The following is a 19,800-nucleotide window of genomic DNA, read 5'->3' as shown; positions in this document are numbered from 1 at the left end:
GTGAGGACGGTGAGTAATTCGATCTTAGATATTTCAACTTCAGCTACGTTATTCATGTAGCTGAAGTTGTGTATCTGAGATTGATTTTCCCCTGTAGTGTAGACCAGTCCTTAGTCAAGGTAGGAGGTGGCTGCTGCAGCCTCTTCTCATTGCCTTCCCCTTCCCTGCTGTGTCCCCCCACCCTCAAATTCCAGTTCTTGGTCCTGCTTGCACCCTAGTTTTCACATCCTACTGCTCTTTGTTCCCTTGTGATAGTGTTGTGGCAGGACCAAGGAGGGCGGAGACCCCTAGGCACTCAGTACAGGCCCCCAGCCCTTGAGTTCCTCCTGCTGGATCCACCCAGGTTGTACATGGGTCTACACTTGGGAACTGCAAAGGCAGCTGTCTCCTTACTGTGTGTGTGAAGGGACTGATCAGGGGTTTTGCAGGGGGACAAAGGAGCGTCTCCTTGAGGATCTTTGCAGGGTATATGTGACATTCAATCAGGCTCTAGCTGAGGTAACCATGCTTCAGCATGGATGGGAGACAAGTAAATTCATTCTCAGGCAGCCAGGGGTGACTGGGAGGCAGGACTCCTAAGTTCTATTCCCACCTGTTCTTCTGTCCTCTAACTTTTCATCTCAAGGGGAAAGAGCTCTACCCGTTCTCCCACCCAGTCACATTTCTCATCCCACACCTCTCCAGTTCTGGATCTACACTAGTGTGATGAAAAAACCTTGCCATGCAGGCCCTTCCTTCCAGCCAGGCTGAAGGCTCCTTAAGGGGACCCTTGAAAACCCAGCTGTCCTGAATGGATCTAAGGAGCTTCCTGGAGGTGGGAGTCCAGTGGGACTAGAGTTGTCTGGAGAATCCTGACAATAAAAGGGACATGGGAACCTAGCCAAAGAGAGGCTGCTGGGAGCCCTGCATCGCAGGGCTGGTCCACACTAGGGGGGGGGAATCGATCTTAGATACGCAACTTCAGCTACGTGAATAACGTAGCTGAAGTTGAATATCTAAGATCGGATTACTCACCCGTCCACACTGCGCGGGATCGATGTTGGCGGCTCCCCCTGTCGATTCCGCAACTCCGTTGGGGTTGATGGAGTTCTGGAATCGGTATAAGCGAGCTTGGGGATCGATATATCGTGTCTAGATTAGACGTGATATATCGATCCCCGAGCAATCGATTTTAACCCGCCGATACGGCAGGTAGTCTGGACGTGGCCACATTTCTCTGGCTTAGTTTACACACAGCTAAATTGCTACAGATTACAAGGGGGCTGCACTAATATAAACTAAGGGCTTGTTCATGGGTGAAATAGGTGGGAATAATTACTCTATAATAGCTCTCTGTGTTGACAATTTCATTGTTAACCACATGGAGAGTTAATGTGAAATCGTTCTTGTCCTTTAAATTCACACCCAGGCTTACTTTGCAAAAGAAACTGGAATGATTAAAACAAAACAGTATGGCACAAAGCAAATGGATTAAAAACTGGCTAACGGACAGGTCTCAGAATTGTAAATGAGGAACCTTCCCTGAGAGGGTACCCTGCAGGCATCAGTTCTTGGCCTTACACTATTTCACATTTTTATCAGTGAGCTGGAAGAAAAATGAAAAGTATCATTGATAAAGTTTGCAGATTGCACTGTGTGTGTGTGTTGGGGGGTGGGGAAATTACATAGGGGACAGGTTGCTGACAGAGCAGTCTGAGTTGCTTGGTGAGCTGGGCACAAGCAAACGATTTATGGTTTAATATGGTCAAATGCAGAGTTATGAATCTAGAAACAAAGAATACAGGCCACACTTGCAGGATCGGGCACTCTATCATGGGAAGCAGGGACTCTAAAAAAAGACTTGTGGGACTGGAGGATAATCAGCTGAACCTGAGCTCCCAGGGCAAGGCTGTGGCCAAAAGGGCAATGCAATCCTTGGATGCATAAACAGGAATATCCAGAAAGAATAGGGAGGTTATGTTACCTCTGTATTTGGCTGTGGCATGACCACTGCTGGACACTGTTGCGTTCAGAGAACAATTAAAGGACTGGAAAACAAGCTGTACAGTGACAGAGTGAGCTCCTGGGGTCGATTTTGCTTTGCAAAGGGAAGGGCTGTCTTGCTCATAGTCTAGAGGTACCTATGTGGAGAACAGAAGTGTGATACAGGAGGGCTCTTCATTGTGGTGAACAAAGGCATAAATGCAATGCACAGACAATCCAGGAAGTTTTTAAACAGTGTTAGGGACAACTTTCTGATACAAGTGCTGGAGGAACCAACATGGGGCTGTGTTCCTCTTGACCTGCTGCTTGCAAACAGGGAAGAATTGGTAGGGGCAGAAGAAGTGGGTGGCAACCTAAGCAGCAGTGACCATGAGATGGTTGAGTTCAGGATCCTGAGAAAAGGAAGAAAGGAGAGTAGCAAAATACAGACCCTAGACTTCAGAAAACCAGACTTTGACTCCCTTAGGGAACTGATGGGCAGGATCCCTTGGGAGGCTGTTATGAGTGGGAAAGGAGTCCAGGTGTATTTTAAAGAAGCCCTTTTTGAGGGTGCAGGAACAAACCATCCCAATATGCAGAAAGATTAGCAAATATGGAAGGCGACCAGCTTGGCTTAACAGTGAAATCTTCAGTGAGCTTAAATTGAAAAAGGAAGCTTACAAGAAGTAGAAATTTTGACATATGACTAGGGAGGAGTATAAAAATATTGCTAGAGCATACACGGGTGTAATCAGAAAGGCCAAGGCACAATTGGAGTTGCAGCTAGCAAGGGATGTGAAGGGCAACAAGACGGGTTTCTACAGGTATGGTAGCAACAAGAAGAAAGTCAAGGAAAGTGTGGGCCCCTTACTGAATGGGGGAGGGAACCCAGTGACACATGATGTGGAAAAAGCTGAAGTTATCAATGCTTTTTTTTGCCTTGGTTTTCACAGACAAGATCAGCTCCCAGACTGCTGCACTGAGCAACACAGTATGGGGAGGAGGTGAGCAGCCTTCAGAAGTGAGAGAACAGATTAAGGACTATTTAGAAAAGCTGGACATGCACAAGATTTGCACCATGGGTCCAGATCTAATGCATCCAAGAGTGCCAAGGGAGTTGGCTGATGTGATGGCAAGAGCCATTGGCTGTTATCTTTGAAAATTAGTAGCAATTGGAGGAGGTCCTGGACGATTGGAAAAGGCAAATATAGTGCCCATATTTTTAAAAGGGAAGAAAGAGAACCTCGGGAACTACAGACCAGTCAGCCTCACTTCAGTCCCCAGCAAAATCCTGGAGCAGGTCCTCAAGAAATCCATTTTGAAGCACTTGGAGGAGAGGAAGGTGATCAGGAACAGTCAACATGGATTCACCAAGGGCAAGTCATGCCTGACCAACCTGATTGCCTTCTCATAGACTCATAGACTCATAGACTCTAGGACTGGAAGGGACCTCGAGAGGTCATCGAGTCCAGTCCCCTGCCCTCATGGCAGGACCAAATACTGTCTAGACCATCCCTAATAGACATTTATCTAACCTACTCTTAAATATCTCCAGAGATGGAGATTCCACAACTTCCCTAGGCAATCTATTCCAGTGTTTAACTACCCTGAAAGTTAGGAACTTTTTCCTAATGTCCAACCTAAATCTCCCTTGCTGCAGTTTAAGCCCATTGCTTCTTGTTCTATCATTGGAGGCTAAGGTGAACAAGTTTTCTCTCTCCTCCTGATGACACCCTTTTAGATACCTGAAAACTGCTATCATGTCCCCTCTCAGTCTTCTCTTCTCCAAACTAAACAAATCCAATTCCTTCAGCCTTCCTTCATAGGTCATGTTCTCAAGACCTTTAATCATTCTTGTTGCTCTTCTCTGGACCCTCTCCAATTTCTCCACATCTTTCTTGAAATGCGGTGCCCAGAACTGGACACAATACTCCAGTTGAGGCCTAACCAGCACAGAGTAAAGCGGAAGAATGACTTCTCGTGTCTTGTTTACAACACACCTGTTAATGCATCCCAGAATCACATTTGCTTTTTTTGCAACAGTATCATACTGTTGACTCATATTAAGCTTGTGGTCTACTATGACCCCTAGATCTCTTTCTGCCATACTCCTTCCTAGACAGTCTCTTCCCATTCTGTATGTGTGAAACTGATTGTTCCTTCCTAGGTGGAGCACTTTGCATTTATCTTTATTGAACTTCATCCTGTTTACCTCAGACCATTTCTCCAATTTGTCCAGATCATTTTGAATTTTGACCCTGTCCTCCAAAGCAGTTGCAATCCCTCCCAGTTTGGTATCGTCTGCAAACTTAATAAGCGTACTTTCTATGCCAACATCTAAATCGTTGATGAAGATATTGAACAGAACCGGTCCCAAAACAGACCCCTGCGGAACCCCACTTGTTATACCTTTCCAGCAGGATTGGGAGCCATTAACAACTACTCTCTGAGTATGGTTATCCAGCCAGTTATGCACCCACCTTATAGTAGCCCCATCTAAATTGTACTTTCCTAGTTTATCTATAAGAATATCATGCGAGACCGTATCAAATGCCTCACTAAAGTCTAGGTATATCACATCCACCGCTTCTTCCTTATCCACAAGGCTCGTTATCCTATCAAAGAACGCTATCAGATTAGTTTGACACGATTTGTTCTTTACAAATCCATGCTGGCTATTCCCTATCACCTTACCATCTTCCAAATGTTTGCAGATGATTTCTTTAATTACCTGCTCCATTATCTTCCCTGGCACAGAAGTTAAACTAACTGGTCTGTAGTTTCCTGGGTTGTTTTTATTTCCCTTTTTATAGATGGGCACTATATTTGCCCCCTTCCAGTCTTCTGGAATATCCCCCGTCTCCCATGATTTCCCAAAGATAATAGCTAGAGGCTCAGATACCTCCTCTATTAACTCCTTGAGTATTCTAGGATGCATTTCATCAGGCCCTGGTGACTTGCAGGCATCTAACTTTTCTAAGTGATTTTTTACTTGCTCTTTTTTTATTTTCTCTTCTAAACCTACCCTCTTCCCGTAAGCATTCACTATACTAGACATTCCTTCAGACTTCTCAGTGAAGACTGAAACAAAGAAGTCATTAAGCATCTCTGCCATTTCCAAGTCTCCCGTTACTGTTTCCCCCTCCTCATTGAGCAGTGGGCCTACCCTGTCCTTGGTCTTCCTCTTGCTTCTAATGTATTGATAAAAAGTCTTCTTGTTTCCCTTTATTCCCATAGCTAGTTTGAGTTCATTTTGTGCCTTTGCTTTTCTAATCTTGCCTCTGCATTCCTGTGTTATTTGCCTATATTCATCCTTTGTAATCTGACCTAGTTTCCATTTTTATATGACGCCTTTTTATTTTGTAGGTCACGCAAGATCTCGTGGTTAAGCCAAGGTGGTCTTTTGCCACATTTTCTATCTTTCCTAACCATCGGAATAACTTGCTTTTGGGCCCTTAATAGAGTCCCTTTGAAAAACTGCCAATTTTCCTCAGTTGTTTTTCCCCTCAGTCTTAATTCCCATGGGACCTTACCTATCAGCTCTCTGAGCTTACCAAAATCCGCCTTCCTGAAATCCATTGTCTCTATTCTGCTGTACTTCTTTCTACCCTTCCTTAGAATTGCAAATTCTATGATTTCATGATCACTTTCACCCAAGCTTCCTTCTACTTTCAAATTCTCAACAAGTTCCTCCCTATTTGTTAAAATCAAGTCTAGAACAGCTTCCCCCCTAGTAGCTTTTTCAACTTTCTGAAATAAAAAGTTGTCTGCAATGCAGTCCAGGAACTTATTAGATAGTCTGTGCCCCGTGGTGTTATTTTCCCAACATATATCTGGATAGTTGAAGTCCCCCATCACCATCAAATCTTGGGCTTTGGATGATTTTGTTAGTTGTTTGAAAAAAGCCTCATCCACCTCTTCCACCTGATTAGGTGGCCTGTAGTAGACTCCCAGCACGACATCACTTGTGTTTTTTACCCCTTTTAGCCTAACCCAGAGACTCTCCACACTTCCGTCTCCTATGTCCATCTCCACCTCAGTCCAAGTGTGTACATTTTTAATATATAAGGCAACACCTCCTCCCTTTTTCCCCTGTCTATTCTTCCTGAGCAAACTATACCCATCCACATCAACATTCCAGTCGTGTGTATTATCCCACCAAGTTTCAGTAATGCCAATAATATCATAGTTGTATTTATTTATTAGCACTTCCAGTTCTTCCTGCTTATTACCCATACTTTTTGCATTTGTATATAGGCATCTAAGATACTGGTTTGATCTTGCCTCCCAGCTTTGCCCTGACCCTCCTTCCTCTCTGCCATTATAGCCTGTGCTCCCTCCTGTTTCCAACCCATCTCCCAGATCTTGTTCTCCACTTACCTGTGGGCTTTGCTCACCTGTCCCCGTCGAACCTAGTTTAAAGCCCTCCTTACTAGGTTAGCCAGTCTGTGCACAAATAAGGCCTTTCCCCTCTTCGAAAGGTGAACACCATCTGTTCCTAGCAGTCCTTCCTCGAATAGCATCCCGTGGTCGAGGAAGCCAAAGCCCTCCTGGCGACACCATCTTTGCAGCCAGGCATTCACCTCCACAATGCATCTGTCTCTGCCCGGACCCTTACCTTCAACAGGAAGAATCAAAGAGAATACCACCTGCGCTCCAAACTCCTTAACCTGTACTCCCAGAGCCTGTAGTCACTCTTGATCTGCTCAGTGTCACACCTCGCAGTATCATTTGTGCCCACATGGATGAGTAGCATGGGGTAGTAGTCAGAAGGCAGGATAATCCTCGACAATGCCTCTGTAACATCTCAGATACGGGCCCCTGGCAGGCAGCATACCTCCCGGGATGAACAGTCAGGGCGACAGATGGGTGTCTCCGTCCCCCTCAGCAGAGAGTCTCCAACCACCACTACCCTACGTTTCTATTAGTGGTGGCAGCAGACTTCCCAGCCTTAGGGGTACGAGGCTTCACCTCCTTAACTGTTGGGGGTGATTCCTTCTCTCCTGTATCAAGAAGAGCATAACGGTTATCTTTTACCACAGCAGGAGGGTTCGCAACAGCGGTGGAGCACTGCCTGCTGCTAGAAGTAACCAGCAGTGATGAGATAATTGGTTCTGTGGATGTGGGGAAAGCAATGGATGTGATATATCTTGACTTTAGCAGAGCTTTTGATACGGTCTACCATGGTCTTGCCAGCAAGTTAAAGAAGTACGGGCTGGATGAATGGACTATAAATTGGATAGAAAGCTAGCTAGATTGCCAGGCTCAATGGATATGGTCAATGGCTCTATGTCCAGTTGGCAGCCAGTATCAAGTGGAGTGCCCCAAAGGTTGGTCCTGGGGCCGGTTTTGTTCAACATCTTTATTAATGATCTGGATGATGGCATTAATTGCACCCGCACCAAGTCTGCAGATGAAACTAAGCAGTGTGCCCTTGTTGCCAAGAAGGCCAACAACATATTGGGCTGTATTAGTAGGACCATTGCCTGCAGATTGAGACAAGTGATTGTTCCCCTCTATTCAGCACTGGTGAGGCCACACCTGGAATATTGCATTTACAGAAGGGATGTGGACAAATTGGAGACAGTCCAGCAAAGGGCAACGAAAATGATTCGGGGGCTGAGGCCAGGGCTGGCTCCAGGCACCAGCCGACCAAGCACATGCTTGGGGCGGCACCTTATAAAGGGCGGCCAATCTTGGTTTGGTGGGGTGGCGCTCAGGGGTGTTTTTTTTTGGTTTGGCGAGGCAACATTCTAGGGGGGGAATGGAGTTGATTTTCTTTTTGGTTCGGCGGGGCAGCGCTGGGTTTTTTTTTGTTGTTTTTGGTTTGGTGGGGCAGTGCTTGAGGGGGGTTGATTTTTCTTTTTGGTTCAGCAAGGTGATCTTAGGGAAGTGTTTTGGGTTTGGCAGGGTGGCATTGGGTTTTTTTGTTGCTTTTGGCTTTGGTTCAGTGAGGAGGCACTCCGGGGCGGCGGGGTTGATTTTCATTTTGGTTCGATTGGGTGGCGCTGCGGGTAGGGGGGTGGTTTTGGTTCGGTGGGGTCGTGCTTTGTGCATGTGTGTGTGTGTGTGCGTGTGCGCGCGCGCGCTTGGGGTGGCAAAAAAGTTAGAGCTGGCCCTGGCTGCGGCACATGACTTACGAGAAGAGGCTGAGGGAACTGGGGTTATTTAGTCTGCAGAAGAGAAGAGTGAGTGGGGATTTGATAGCTGCTTTCAACTACCTGAAGGCGGGTTCCAAAGAGGATGGAGCTCTGCTATTCTCAGTGGTGGCAGATGACAGAACAGGAAGCAATGGTCTCAAGTTGCAGTGTGGGAGGTCTAGGTTTGACATTTGGAAACACTGTTTCACTGGGAGGGTGGTGAAGCACTGGAATGGGCTATCTAGGGAGGTGGTGGAATCTCTCTCCTTAGAGGTTTTAAGACCTGGCTTGACAAAGGCCTGGCTGGGATGATTTAGTTGGTGTTGGTCCTGCTTTGAGCAGGGAATTGGACTAGATGACCTCCTGAGGTCTGTTGCAACCCTAATATTCTGTGATTCTCTGATTCTATAAACAAGTTCTAGTTCAAGCAGGAATTAATTCAAGGGAGTTCTATGGCTTGTGTTATAGAGGAAGTGGGACTAGGCAATCACAATTGTCCCTCCTGGTCATGTAATGGATGAGTCAATGCAAAGCTTTCCCATAGAGACAAGCCCTGGCCTAAACCTATTTGGAATTCAGTGTAGAACTTCTCCGCACAGGAAGTAAATGAAGCATTCTTCTCTGTGACTGACCATAGTCATAAAGGGGTTTAATGTGCTTTAAATTCACACCTGTAGCTAACTGGATTTCATGTCCCCTCCAGACAAGCCCTGTGAGTTAATTCAGTGCCATTCCTGTGTGAAGCCCAATTCTGTACCTGTCTCTGGCTTATTTAGCGCTGCCCTTTTGGTTAGAGTAAGCCTGGAGGTTTAATCACGTGACATACTCTGTACTGAACGATGACTCTTCAGGTCCTGGAAACTCCAGGGCAATGCTGGGGGGCACCCCCGGCTCTGGTCGTTTTGTCAGTTGCTGCCACCAGAGGGCCGCTGTTAAAGAGGGGAAGCGGGACGCGTTGTCTTGCTCTGGCTCTGGCGAACTTCCTGGGTCAAGTTGTTGCTGCTGCTGCTTCCTTCCCTTGTTGTGACAGGGAGTCCGGGCTGAGCCGCTGCTGCAAAGGAGAGACCTGCACTAACCCCGCTCTGTGCCAAGCCGGGGCACTCTCTCCGGGCGCTGGAACCAGTCCCTGGGGCAGCCCCGGGCTCTGCCGACACCAGCCCCTGAGCCGGAGCCTGCAGGTGAGGGGAGAGACCCGGGGGAAGGGCTGGGGCCGGGCAGGAAAGTGACTCTGCACCAACGGTCCCTGGGAAGCTGCGCGATGGGAGAAATACCTGGCGGGGGGGAGGGAGTCTTGGGGGTTCTGTGTTTTAAAGATCTAGGCCCCTAGACAAGCCAGGAGGGGCCACTTGCCCTCTGCAGCGCTAGGTAAATCTCCCCAGTATGCCAGTGCGGATAGGGGTGGGTTTGCTGTGTCAAACGTGTCAGGTCTAAAGTGACTTGTATAAACATTTCCACACCAACCCTCTTCCCTGTAACTAATGGGATAGATCCCTGGGAAGGCTCAGGGCCCTTTCTGTGCATTTGTCAGCTGCACAAAGTGAATCACACGAGCTCTAGATGTCTGGGGGACAAAAGGCTCCTGGGCATTCAGCTGCTGGAGAAGTATTTGTGCTTCCAAAATGTCTGTGTTTCTCTGAAGAGCCAAGGCAAGTGAGAGAGGCAAGCTTTCCGGCTCACCAGAAGCTCTTCTTCAGGGCAGGGAATGAACTCGAGAGCATCACAGCTAAATACAAGGTGGAACAGATTGTTTCACATAAGTAGTTAATATCTATACAGATATACACAGAACTACATGTGCTAAACAGTCTGCTCTATCTAGGGTGACCAGAGCTCCTGATTTTATAGGGACAGTTCCAATATTTGGGGCTTTGTCTGATATAGGTGCCTATTACCCCAACCCCCCGTCCCGATTTGTCACCCTTGCTATCTGGTCACCCTAGCTCCATCTTGTATTTAGCTGTGACACTCTGAGTAAGTTTCCCAGACCTGGAGCAGAGCTCTGGGTGAGCCCTGAAAGCTTGTCTCTCTCTCCAACAGAAGTTGGTCTAATAAAAGATATTCCCTCCCCCACCTTGTCTCTCTAGTATCCTGGGACACACATGGCTACAACACCACTGTTTCTTTAACTAGGTCTCTATTTGACGCTCTCATGACGTGTGATCTTTTTAAAAAAAATCTTTTTCTGGGAAGAGAGAGGGCTTTCAGATTTCATCCAAATGGGCCGTAATGTGAGCCCGTCACCTTTCCCAACAGCATTTTATTAGTGTTAATAAATAGGGACAATAAGACTTGATTAGAACTTTCTCAAACTTGCCACTTGGCCAAATCTGGCTGCCGTCCGCTGCAGAGCTATAGCTTAGATGAGCCATTTTGTTTTTAATTGTGACTTATAAAAGGAAAGGAGAATGTGTTTAGGAATTTAATCACTAGAAGAGATCTGGAATGTTTTGGGGGCACAGGAGTGTGGGGGGGTGCATATACATGTCAGTCTTATGTACTTTAAATTGCCTAAAAGATATACAGACAACTGTAGAACCAGTAGTCTTGTAACATGCAAGTGAGATCGTAAATGAAATCCGATTGAGTATTCTTAGCACCCCACCCTCATGATATCTTAGTGACTTGACTGAAAGCAGAGGGGATTTTGATTTTATTTATTTAGGAAAGTTGAAACAGTTTTTAAATCAGTTTAACCCCAAGCACTCAATCAGACAGACATATTTTCCTCCCTGATTCAACAAAGCTCTTCTCTACAATAAGAAGCTGGGGAAATTCCTGATATACCTGGACATCACCCAGCCAGCCCCAGTATACCTGGGCATCGTTCATCCAGCTGCCCAGCAAAAACAGGAGAGAGGAGACGCACTGACACGTCTAGAGTTAAAAACAAGTAGATTTGGCTTGGGTTCTGATATCGGGTGTGTGTATGTGCACATAAGGAAGAGAAATCCCATGAGGTCTTGCCTGTGCACCTATAGAAGCACAATAGGGCAGTTGTTCTTACCTATATGGGGATCAAATATTTAATAATGGACTCTTCAGTCTAGCAGAGAAAGATATAAGATGATCCAATGGCTGGAAGTTGAAGCTAGACAAATTTAGACTGGAAAGGAGGTGTATATTTTTAACAGTAAGAGTAATTAATCATTGGAACAACCATCAGTGATGGTGGATTCTCCGTCACTGACCGTTTTTACATCCAGACTGGGTGTTTTATCTAAAAACTCTGCTCTAGGAGTTATTTTGGAGGAAGTTCTGTGGCCTGCGTTACACAGGAGGTCAGGCTAGATGATCCTTTCTGGCCTTGGAATTTATGACTCTGATAAGAGGGACTGTTCATTGAAACATAACAAATTAAGGCCTCATAACTTGTGGAGCTAACTAAGACAGGTTTCCCTCTTTGCTCAAAAGAGAAGAGACTGATCTGATGTGAGAAATACATGCCACAAAATTGCTACTGGATGAATGAGGACAACCGGAGGATGCAATATCTGTAAGATTTCCCTTTCACCCTTCTAAAGCTGCCTCCCCATCTGTCCTTTGCCTTCGTCCAAGGCTGGCAGTTTCTCCAGGCTAAAAAAGCAGAAATTGCAGCAAGCACTCACAGGCCAGAATTCATGCCTTCCTTAGCGTGGTGCTTTGAAAGAGAAGCAAAAATCATGGGCATAATGGCAGCTCCATTCACTGCAGCACCCCTGGGCAGACTGACTTTCCTGGGGACAAGGAGAGAGGAAAAAGCAGTTCCTGCCTCTGCCTGCGCCCCCTGCCTGCTGAGGGAACATGGTGCCCTCAGGGGAATCCTCCAAAACAAGCAACTCCTTTGATTTGGCTCATTTCTAGCATTTGGTTCACAGACTCAGATACTGGGAGGTTTAAAGATGTCTCAGTCCTGGTAGGAGGGGGCAGGTCTGTGCTGTAACAAAGTGACTACAGACTTTCCCAGCACTGCAGAGTCAGAACCTCTGTGTGCAGGAGACAAACTTGGGGGGAGTCAAGGTGTGAAGTGGACTGAAGCCCCCTCTGACGCCTCCCCAATCACCTCTCTCCCTGGCAGGCTGCAGAATAACATCCGTCCAGTCCAGCCACGTCATCCCAGAAGCAAAATGGCTTTAGCACAGCGTTTTCAGGTAGGAGATTTCCAGGGAACTGCCGCAGGGTTTGCGCTGGACAGGGAGAAAGCAGGGCATACGCAGGAGGCGGGAGTGGGAGGTGGGGATAGATTGTGACAAATCTGCTGGGACTCTAGAGAACAGGGGGAATTCCCCCATCTGTGGACCAAGAATCAAGCCACGTGTCCAGGCACTGAAAAACGTATCGGACTCCTGCTAGCCACAGCCCTAAGCTTCCTAGCCAAAGGTTAATACAAAGAGGAAAGGGGGCAACCAGCCCTTTTTCCCATGATCAGCTACTGGAATTCCTCCTGGGAAGCTGACCACAGACCATACTCGTGGGCTCCATTTCCAGGATCTGTCTCTTATCTAGTAGCCGCACAATGAGGTCTGAAGCAGTCTGCATGGGAATCTCTGCTATCCGATCCCTTTTTGAACTTCCAGTTCTGGGGCATTTCCCCTACCCCCACAATGAATAACTCCTGTGCAGCTTCTGCTACTGCACGGACTTTCACAGGGGGCAGCAGCAACAGCAGAGAGTTTCTGATGCATTTCTCAAATGCCCCCAGAGCTCTGAAGGGCAGCCTGGAATTGGCCAGCAGAGATTACTCCGGAGCTGCCTGTTGGCAGGCTGGGAAAAGCAGTGCAGCAGCGTGTGGGGGCCCAGGCCGAATCATTTCTTATCTTCCAGACTGGTTGGGAAGAGCATTTGTTTTCATGATATCCTGGCTCTCTGAAGCCCTGTTGCACCGGTGACAGCAGTGCCAGACATTCCGTTATATGTCACGGGTGGCTTGTGTGGATCTTCGAGCAAGGTTTTAATTCCATTCTCATATCAATCTCTTGCTACCATGTGTGTCTGTGTGGTGGGCCTGGTAAACTCCCATACCACATGCAGATCTCTGCTGCTTGAGCTAAAGTAACTCCATTAGCTTGTGAGGGCAGTAGCCGATTGCATTTTTGAGGGCCAGCTGCCAGAGGCATGTATCTAATGTATTGGCCCAGCGGGTGGCAATTAGCAGGCACAAATAGAGATCTGATCTATTGGACCAGTAGCAGGCACAGACAGAAATTCAAATGATGCTAGTGAGTTTCTCAGGCTCTGCAGAACAGCTCTGAAATGAATGAAGGTCTCGTTAGCTTTCTGCTGCTACCAGGGAAGCTCTGAGCAGTGCAGAGGGGCCAAAGGCGGCTGCCTTGCGGGCGGAAACACGGTAGCATCCAACCCCCCTTTGTAATCCTCATCTCAGCTGGACAGACTGAGAGCTTCGCTTCCCTCTGAAATGAGAGCTTTAATTCTGCAGCAGCACCTCTTGCTTGGCAGGGAAAGGGCTCTGCTCTCTGGGGCCAAGGGGGATTTTTCCAGCTCTACCTGTAACTGAGCTGATGAGACTCTGGCTGGGGCAACAGGTTGTGAGCAGGGGACTCTTGTTGTTGATGCAGATGCCCATGACCTTTGAGGACGTGGCTGTGTATTTCACCAGGGAGGAATGGATGCTCTTGGACTTGGGTCAGCGAGCCCTCTACAGGGACGTCATGCAGGAGAACTATGAGAACGTGACCTTGCTGGGTAAGGATTCCTGTCTCCTAGGCATGTTGAAATTTGAACTGTACATCGCCTGAATTGACCTTTGCTCACAGTTGTTCCCAGTCCCTTAAATTTCAGTGGGATCAGCCCCATAGCTCCCTTTCTACCTGGACTTTACTTTCTCTAGGGCAGGACTGTGTTTGTCTGTGCAGTGCCTAGCACAAAGGGCCCTGGACCTTGCATGAGGTCTCTAGGTACTACAGCAATCCAAGTCATTAATACCAGAGGATTTAGTGGCTATAATTACAGTGCACACTAACTCCTTCTGACTCACCAGGTTCCCTACTTACTCCAGCGTGTTTGCCTGACTTCTGCTTACCCCGGAACTGCTGCATTCAGTGACACTGCTGCTCAGTACCGGGTTTACCATGGCACCAGTGGCGCTATGGCACTGAGCCCAGAGTTAGATGGGGCCCCAGCCAGCCTGGGCCAGGAAAGTTGCTCCTACCCCTGCCCTGCCTCTTCTGACCCCTGCCCCCCCACCTCTTCCCACCCCTTCCCCTTAGCAACATCTGGGGGGACTGCAGCAAGGGTTGGGCCCGCCCTGCACTCACTGGGTGGCGGGAACCGAAGCGACCCTGACCCAGCCCACTCTGCTCTGCCAGCTTCCAGCCATGCTGCCGGTGAGTGCTGAGGGGTGGTTCCCCCTTGCCACCCAGTCCCAAGGCTGGGAACCAGGGGAGCAGAGCAGGCTGGGGCCGGGTCGCTCCACTCATGGGGTGGCAGGAAGTGGAGCGACCCGGCCCCAACCTGCTCTGCTGGCTTGTGGTGGTTTCCCCCCTGCCCCCCAGGCCTGGGAAGGAGATGGAGCAGTGGGGAAGGGGCATGGGATGGGGAAGAGAAGAGGATGGGAGAAGTGGGGGCAGGGGGGGAAGGAAAGGGTGGGATGGGAAGGAGATGGAGTGGTAGGGAAGGGGCATGGGATGGGAAAGAGAAGGGGGCAGGGGAAGCAGGGGCCCAGCATGTAGATCCCCTTGGCAGCAGCTGGGGCTCACCTGTTAAGCAGGCCCATCAAGCCCTCACCCTGACAAGCCCCACCTCCCCTGCATCTGTACCGCCCCGACGAGCCCACCCAGACACCCTCCCCATTGAGCCCCAACCTCCTACACCTGGACCCCCACCCAAATGAACCCCACCTCCCCTGCACCCAGACACCCTTCTGCTGAGCTCCAACCACTTGGTCCCCCCTGCAGACTCCCATTGCCCCTGCACCTGGAACCTCCCCGTGCGTCCAGATCCCCCACTGAGCTGCCTGCACACAGACTGCCCCTCACAGAACCCTCTTACTCCCATCTGGATCCCCCCACACTAAGTCCCTCTGCACTTGGATCCTGCCTCCAGGCTGAGCCTCCCTGCCCACATCTGGTGTGCCTGTTGCAAAAGGGGCAGGCCCCAAGGTGTTTCTGTGGCAGGCATGGCCTTTGTGCTGTGTCAGGGTCAGGTTCAGCCTCACTGCCAAGTCCCTGTCCCAGGGGGCTGGGGAGGCTGCAGGGTATTCTCCCACCTCCATGCAGCCAGTGGCCTATGCTCCGCACTGCAATGGTGGAGCTTCCACATTTATTTATTTATTGTAAAAAAAAAAAAAAATTGCAGAATTTTAAAATACTTTGCACAGAATTTGATGCAGAATTCCCTCAGGAATATGGGGCGCTGTACAGCTGGGATGGTGGGACTGTGAAGGGCGTGCTGGACAGTAGGGGATCTGTGGATGGGGGAGCTGGGCAGGGGGTATGGTGTGCAGGGTGATGTGCAGTTGTGGTGAGAGGTCAGCGCAAGGGGTCTCTGGGCAGGGGGTGCTGGGCATAGAGATCTGTGGGGGAGGTCTCTGGGCGAGGGGGTGCCAGGCATAGGGCTCTGTGGGGGAGGTCTCTGGGTGAGGGGGTGCTGGACATAAGGGAAGGGCATTGGGCATTGTGGAAGGGGCACGCTGGCAGGGCTGGGCAGCCTTAGCAGTTGTGGGGTTGTAAACAGTGCCCTTGTGCTGGGCTGAGTGGGGCCACTCCCGCTGCGCTGTATTGCCCCCAACTGACCCCCAGCTCTGTGGATCACCCCCCATCATATGCCCTGTTTCCCCAATGGGGGCCCACAAATATGTTTGGCGCCGGGCCTACAAAAAGCTAATCCGGCGCTGCTGCTCCCTCCCACCCCTTAACGCACTGAATCCTGCTCACTTGTGTGCACTGGTCCCAGCTTTCCTCTGACTCTCCTGGGACCCTCGTTGTCCAAAAGAAGGCAATTGTGGGTGGAGTCTCTGCTCTCTGGGACACACAGCTGCCCTCTCTTGTCTTTTAGGAAGCTCTTTGAGGAGTCTGTCACTGGCTTTGTTCACAGCAAATAGTCTTGGGACCAGCCTATGAAAGAGATGCCACCCTCCCCGTGCCATAGAGCCATGATTGCAGGCCGTGAGGGAACCTTTGGTACAAGAGATGGGGCTGGCATCTGGGCATGCTCCATTGGAGCCCTGCACCCCTTCAATTCGGGTCCCCCATTAATTGTTCATGGCTCAGAATAATTGCAATAACCAATCATGGTTTGCAGTAGCCCCAAAGTCTGTTATACACTTCCCCAGCCCATATGGAGAAGGTTGGGTACCAGTGGAGGGAGACCCTAGAGGGCATTCCAGGTTGGCAGGGTTTTAAAAAGGAACCCCCTCTGAATATCTAACTATGTTCATTAGTAGTGTCCTGCAGCTTTGAAAAGATGGCTCTGGAATTATACAGTTTTGACTGGGCTAGAATGTTACATTTCAAGCTTTGTTACCCAAATATGTAATTCACCCTCCTCTTAACAAGGTTAATTTTCCCCTGGAGCAGGATTTCTGATGTCCAGACCTGACTTGATCTATCAGCTGGAACAAGGGGAAGAGACGTGGGTCCCAGATCGCCAGGGCTCAGAGCAAAGGGGGATCCAGAGAGGTGCCTGCACAGGTGAGGATTTGGTTCAACTAGCGTGTAAATCGTCCATCTGTGAAGGAAACAGCTGGGATTTCCATGTAGGCCCTCTGAACTCCCCTAGTTTTGCCTCATTATCAACCAGATCAGGAGGGTGGCCAGCAAGTCCTCAGCTGTCATTCCCACCCATTCTAACTGACACCTTGCAGTAGCTCCTTCCCCCGGAGCATTCACATGGGATACGGAAGTGGAGTCGGTTCACTCTTCCCTTATCGGGGAAAGGGTTTAGGGGGATTCGGAACCTAATATTTCAATTTCCCCATCAGCTATTTTGGTTTGTTTCTGAGTTTGTTTTCCCCCAGCATGGGGACTGACTCTGGTCTGGATTCTCTCCCTGTCCCAGCAGGTGACGAGATGTTGTGTAAGAACGAGGAGGAGACTCCTCAGCAGGAAGGGCCTGTGCAAGTGGAACCGTGCAGGATGGTATCGGAAGGATCCAGAGGAAATGTTCCTGCACAGGGAGAAGCTGGTGGGAGTCAGAATGGATCAAAGAGGCAGAAGGGAAAGGACTTAGGGAAGGGACAAAGTAAATCCACTTCCCATGAGGGTGGTTCCAGAGATAGCAACAAAACCACAGTCCCGCAGAGTGGAGAGATGCAGAAAATATGCACAGACTGCGGGAAAATCTTCAGTTGCATCTCGCACCTCATTAGACACCAGAGAACCCACACAGGTGAGAGACCTTTTAAATGCCCTGACTGCGGGAAAGGCTTCGGTCGGAGCTCACACCTGGTTGTACATGAGCGGATCCACACGGGAGAGAGACCATACAAGTGCGACGAATGTGAGAAAAGCTTCAATCAGAGCCCGCACCTTATTAGACACCAGAAACTCCACCTGATGGAGAGACGCTGTAAATTACCTGCCTGTGGTGGAGTGAATACCGCATTTCCCAGTTCCTTGAGTATCCAGCTGCCTGTTGCTGGGATCAGGGGGCAGTTGCAGGTGTCTCCAGGTTGCTCGGTGAATCTCTGGCTCTGCTTTCTGTAGCAAACCGCAGGCAGAGCCCCTGATCAGTTTTTCCTCATTGCTGGGCTGCCAGGCCTCTTGCCAGCCAGGTGGTGATCAGGGAAAGAAGAACCCAACTCCCCTAGACACTCATCTCTGTGGACTCAAATCCCTTTCCACGAACCAATTCCTTGAGCTATGCCATCTTTCTCAGGGCAGAGACCTGTCTCTGCACCATCCTCTGGGACGTGGGCTGGGCCTCCCCCGCTTACTGGTGTTCATGTGGGGTGGGTGCCCCAGAGGCCCTTCCCTTGCAGACTTTTGGAGGAAGCCAGAGAGATCAAATGTTCGGGGGACTAGGAGAGGAAGAACGGGCAGGGAACGGGTTGCTGGGAGTTTGAATTGGGTGATTGAATTAGCAAGTGATCAAGTGCTGAGACTGGATAACTCTGCACTGGTTGGCCACAGCTCACTGCTGCAAAGAGGAACACCAGCTCGAAGGAAAGGAACAAGGCTTTGTGTGCCAGGATCACGGTTACTGTCTGCAATAATCTTTCCACCCCGTGAGCCACCAGCAGCTCTGAGACCAGCACTTAGGCCTTTCAGTTGTTCAGTGCAGAGTCGCAGCCCCGAAGAGTTGATTTCTGATGTTGGGTTAAAATGACCTCAGAACACCCTGGGCTAAAAGGATAATTCAATTATTATAGCCTGGGGGGGCTCCTCACTGGGAATCTTCGAGATAAATTAGAGCCCAGTCATTTCCTGTGTGCATTTGGGGTTTGCAACAAGCAGTGGATGAGTGGGTGTTGGGAAAGGAATGTGTGGCTTATATTTATCTCTGGGGAAATCACTGGGGTATTTAACAGTAATTATGCTGATTCTTTGGAATGTCTAAAATTAGAGTGACTAGTATGGGTCACTGACAGTCCAGATCTTTGTCCTTTCTGTGTGTGATGCCACTCTGCTCACTGAGGAATGGGATTGATTCTTTGATGCCCGTTGCTCATTTCAGGTGACGTTTCACCTCCTCAGCGCTAGTTACTCCCTCTCCCAGAACACTCTCTTTGTCGCACCTTTTTGTTTCTATTTCAGTAAATAAAACCTGCACATACAGATGCTCTCTGGAATCCTTTTTGTGTTTTCTTTTCAGTGGGAGACCTTTCCACTCACACTGATTTGAGAGGGAGGCCTGGGCCACTGTGACACCGCCTCGGGGATGCACACATCGCTCCTCTCTGCCTTTCTACCTCATGTGCTGCGGGTGCTTGCCTGGGAATCTCAGCAGCCTGCCTTCCCTCCCAGCCCTGGGGCTTAAACGCTTCTCCACTGCCTGCCTTGGCGGCTGCAGCCTCCTTCCTCTCCCCTGTGTTTTCCCCCCACCTCAGATCCCAGCTCCTGGGCCTCTTCTTGGAAGCCCTACCTGTACCTCTGCTGTCCTTTCTGCTTGGCCTGAGCCCACCTTGCATTGTGGTACTGGCAGGAGCAAACAGTGCAGAGCCCAGCAGGTGGTTATCATAAAGATAACCCAGCAGGGAGCCAGACCTCTGAGGTCCCATGACTGTGCACTCTGCATGGACCCATGCATGGGAACCACAGCTGGGACACAAGGCAGCAGCTCAGCCAGATGCCCCATTTCTAGTACATTGCTGCACCCCAGCAATGGCCCTGGCTACGAGCTGAATCCTGGAGCAATTCAAGTGACTGAGGTTAATCTCTAAGGCCCTGAGTGGTTTGGGTCCTGCTCCTTCTTTCTCCATGTGTCATTGCGGCAGTTGAGACAAAGGAGCTCATGTCTACTGGGTGTACCCAGGAGGGGGACTCCCTGCAGGGCCATGCTCATAGCTGGAGGGCTCTGATTCTGGAATTTGCTTCTTGCAGCCCAACAGAGTTATTGTCCCTGACTGTTAGATTCTGTACCAGGCCCATGTGGTCTCCCCAGCGGCCGGGCAGCGATGGTGTTGATGGGGCGCTGATCAGCTCTGATGGGAGGTCATGCAGCACTCGCAGAGAGTGAACAGTTTGTGCTTTTAAGTGGAACCCATGCAGCTGGGCTGACAGGATGGGCCCACTCTTACAGGAACCCAAGTACTTAGAGAGTCAAT

The 19,800-nt window shown here is 49.4% G+C and overlaps 1 protein-coding gene across 6 annotated transcripts in view; it reads left to right on the top strand.

Annotated features, from left to right (window-relative positions):
* The window catches only part of LOC115641028 (zinc finger protein 436-like), a 34,309-nt gene extending 15,493 nt beyond the window's left edge, over positions 1 to 18,816 (top strand). Inside the window, exons 1-6 of one of the 6 annotated variants that reach the window (XM_030544138.1) lie at positions 8,974 to 9,280; positions 11,514 to 11,595; positions 12,157 to 12,229; positions 13,655 to 13,781; positions 16,613 to 16,726; positions 17,097 to 18,816. In XM_030544138.1, the coding sequence (XP_030399998.1) occupies positions 11,543 to 11,595; positions 12,157 to 12,229; positions 13,655 to 13,781; positions 16,613 to 16,726; positions 17,097 to 17,740 (1,011 nt within the window). In that variant the 5' untranslated portion in view covers positions 8,974 to 9,280; positions 11,514 to 11,542 and the 3' untranslated portion in view covers positions 17,741 to 18,816. Of the gene's footprint in view, positions 1 to 8,973; positions 9,281 to 11,513; positions 11,596 to 12,156; positions 12,230 to 13,654; positions 13,782 to 16,612; positions 16,727 to 17,093 lie in introns of those variants that run through there. The other 5 variants (XM_030544136.1, XM_030544137.1, XM_030544139.1 and 2 more) reach the window with 5 other exon arrangements.
* The last annotated feature ends 984 nt before the right edge of the window (positions 18,817 to 19,800 follow it).

Source organism: Gopherus evgoodei, unplaced genomic scaffold (assembly GCF_007399415.2).
Source record: "Gopherus evgoodei ecotype Sinaloan lineage unplaced genomic scaffold, rGopEvg1_v1.p scaffold_33_arrow_ctg1, whole genome shotgun sequence".
Lineage (NCBI taxonomy): Eukaryota > Metazoa > Chordata > Testudines > Testudinidae > Gopherus > Gopherus evgoodei.
The sequence above is the reverse complement of the archived record's forward strand: the minus strand, read 5'-3'. Positions and strand labels throughout refer to the sequence as shown.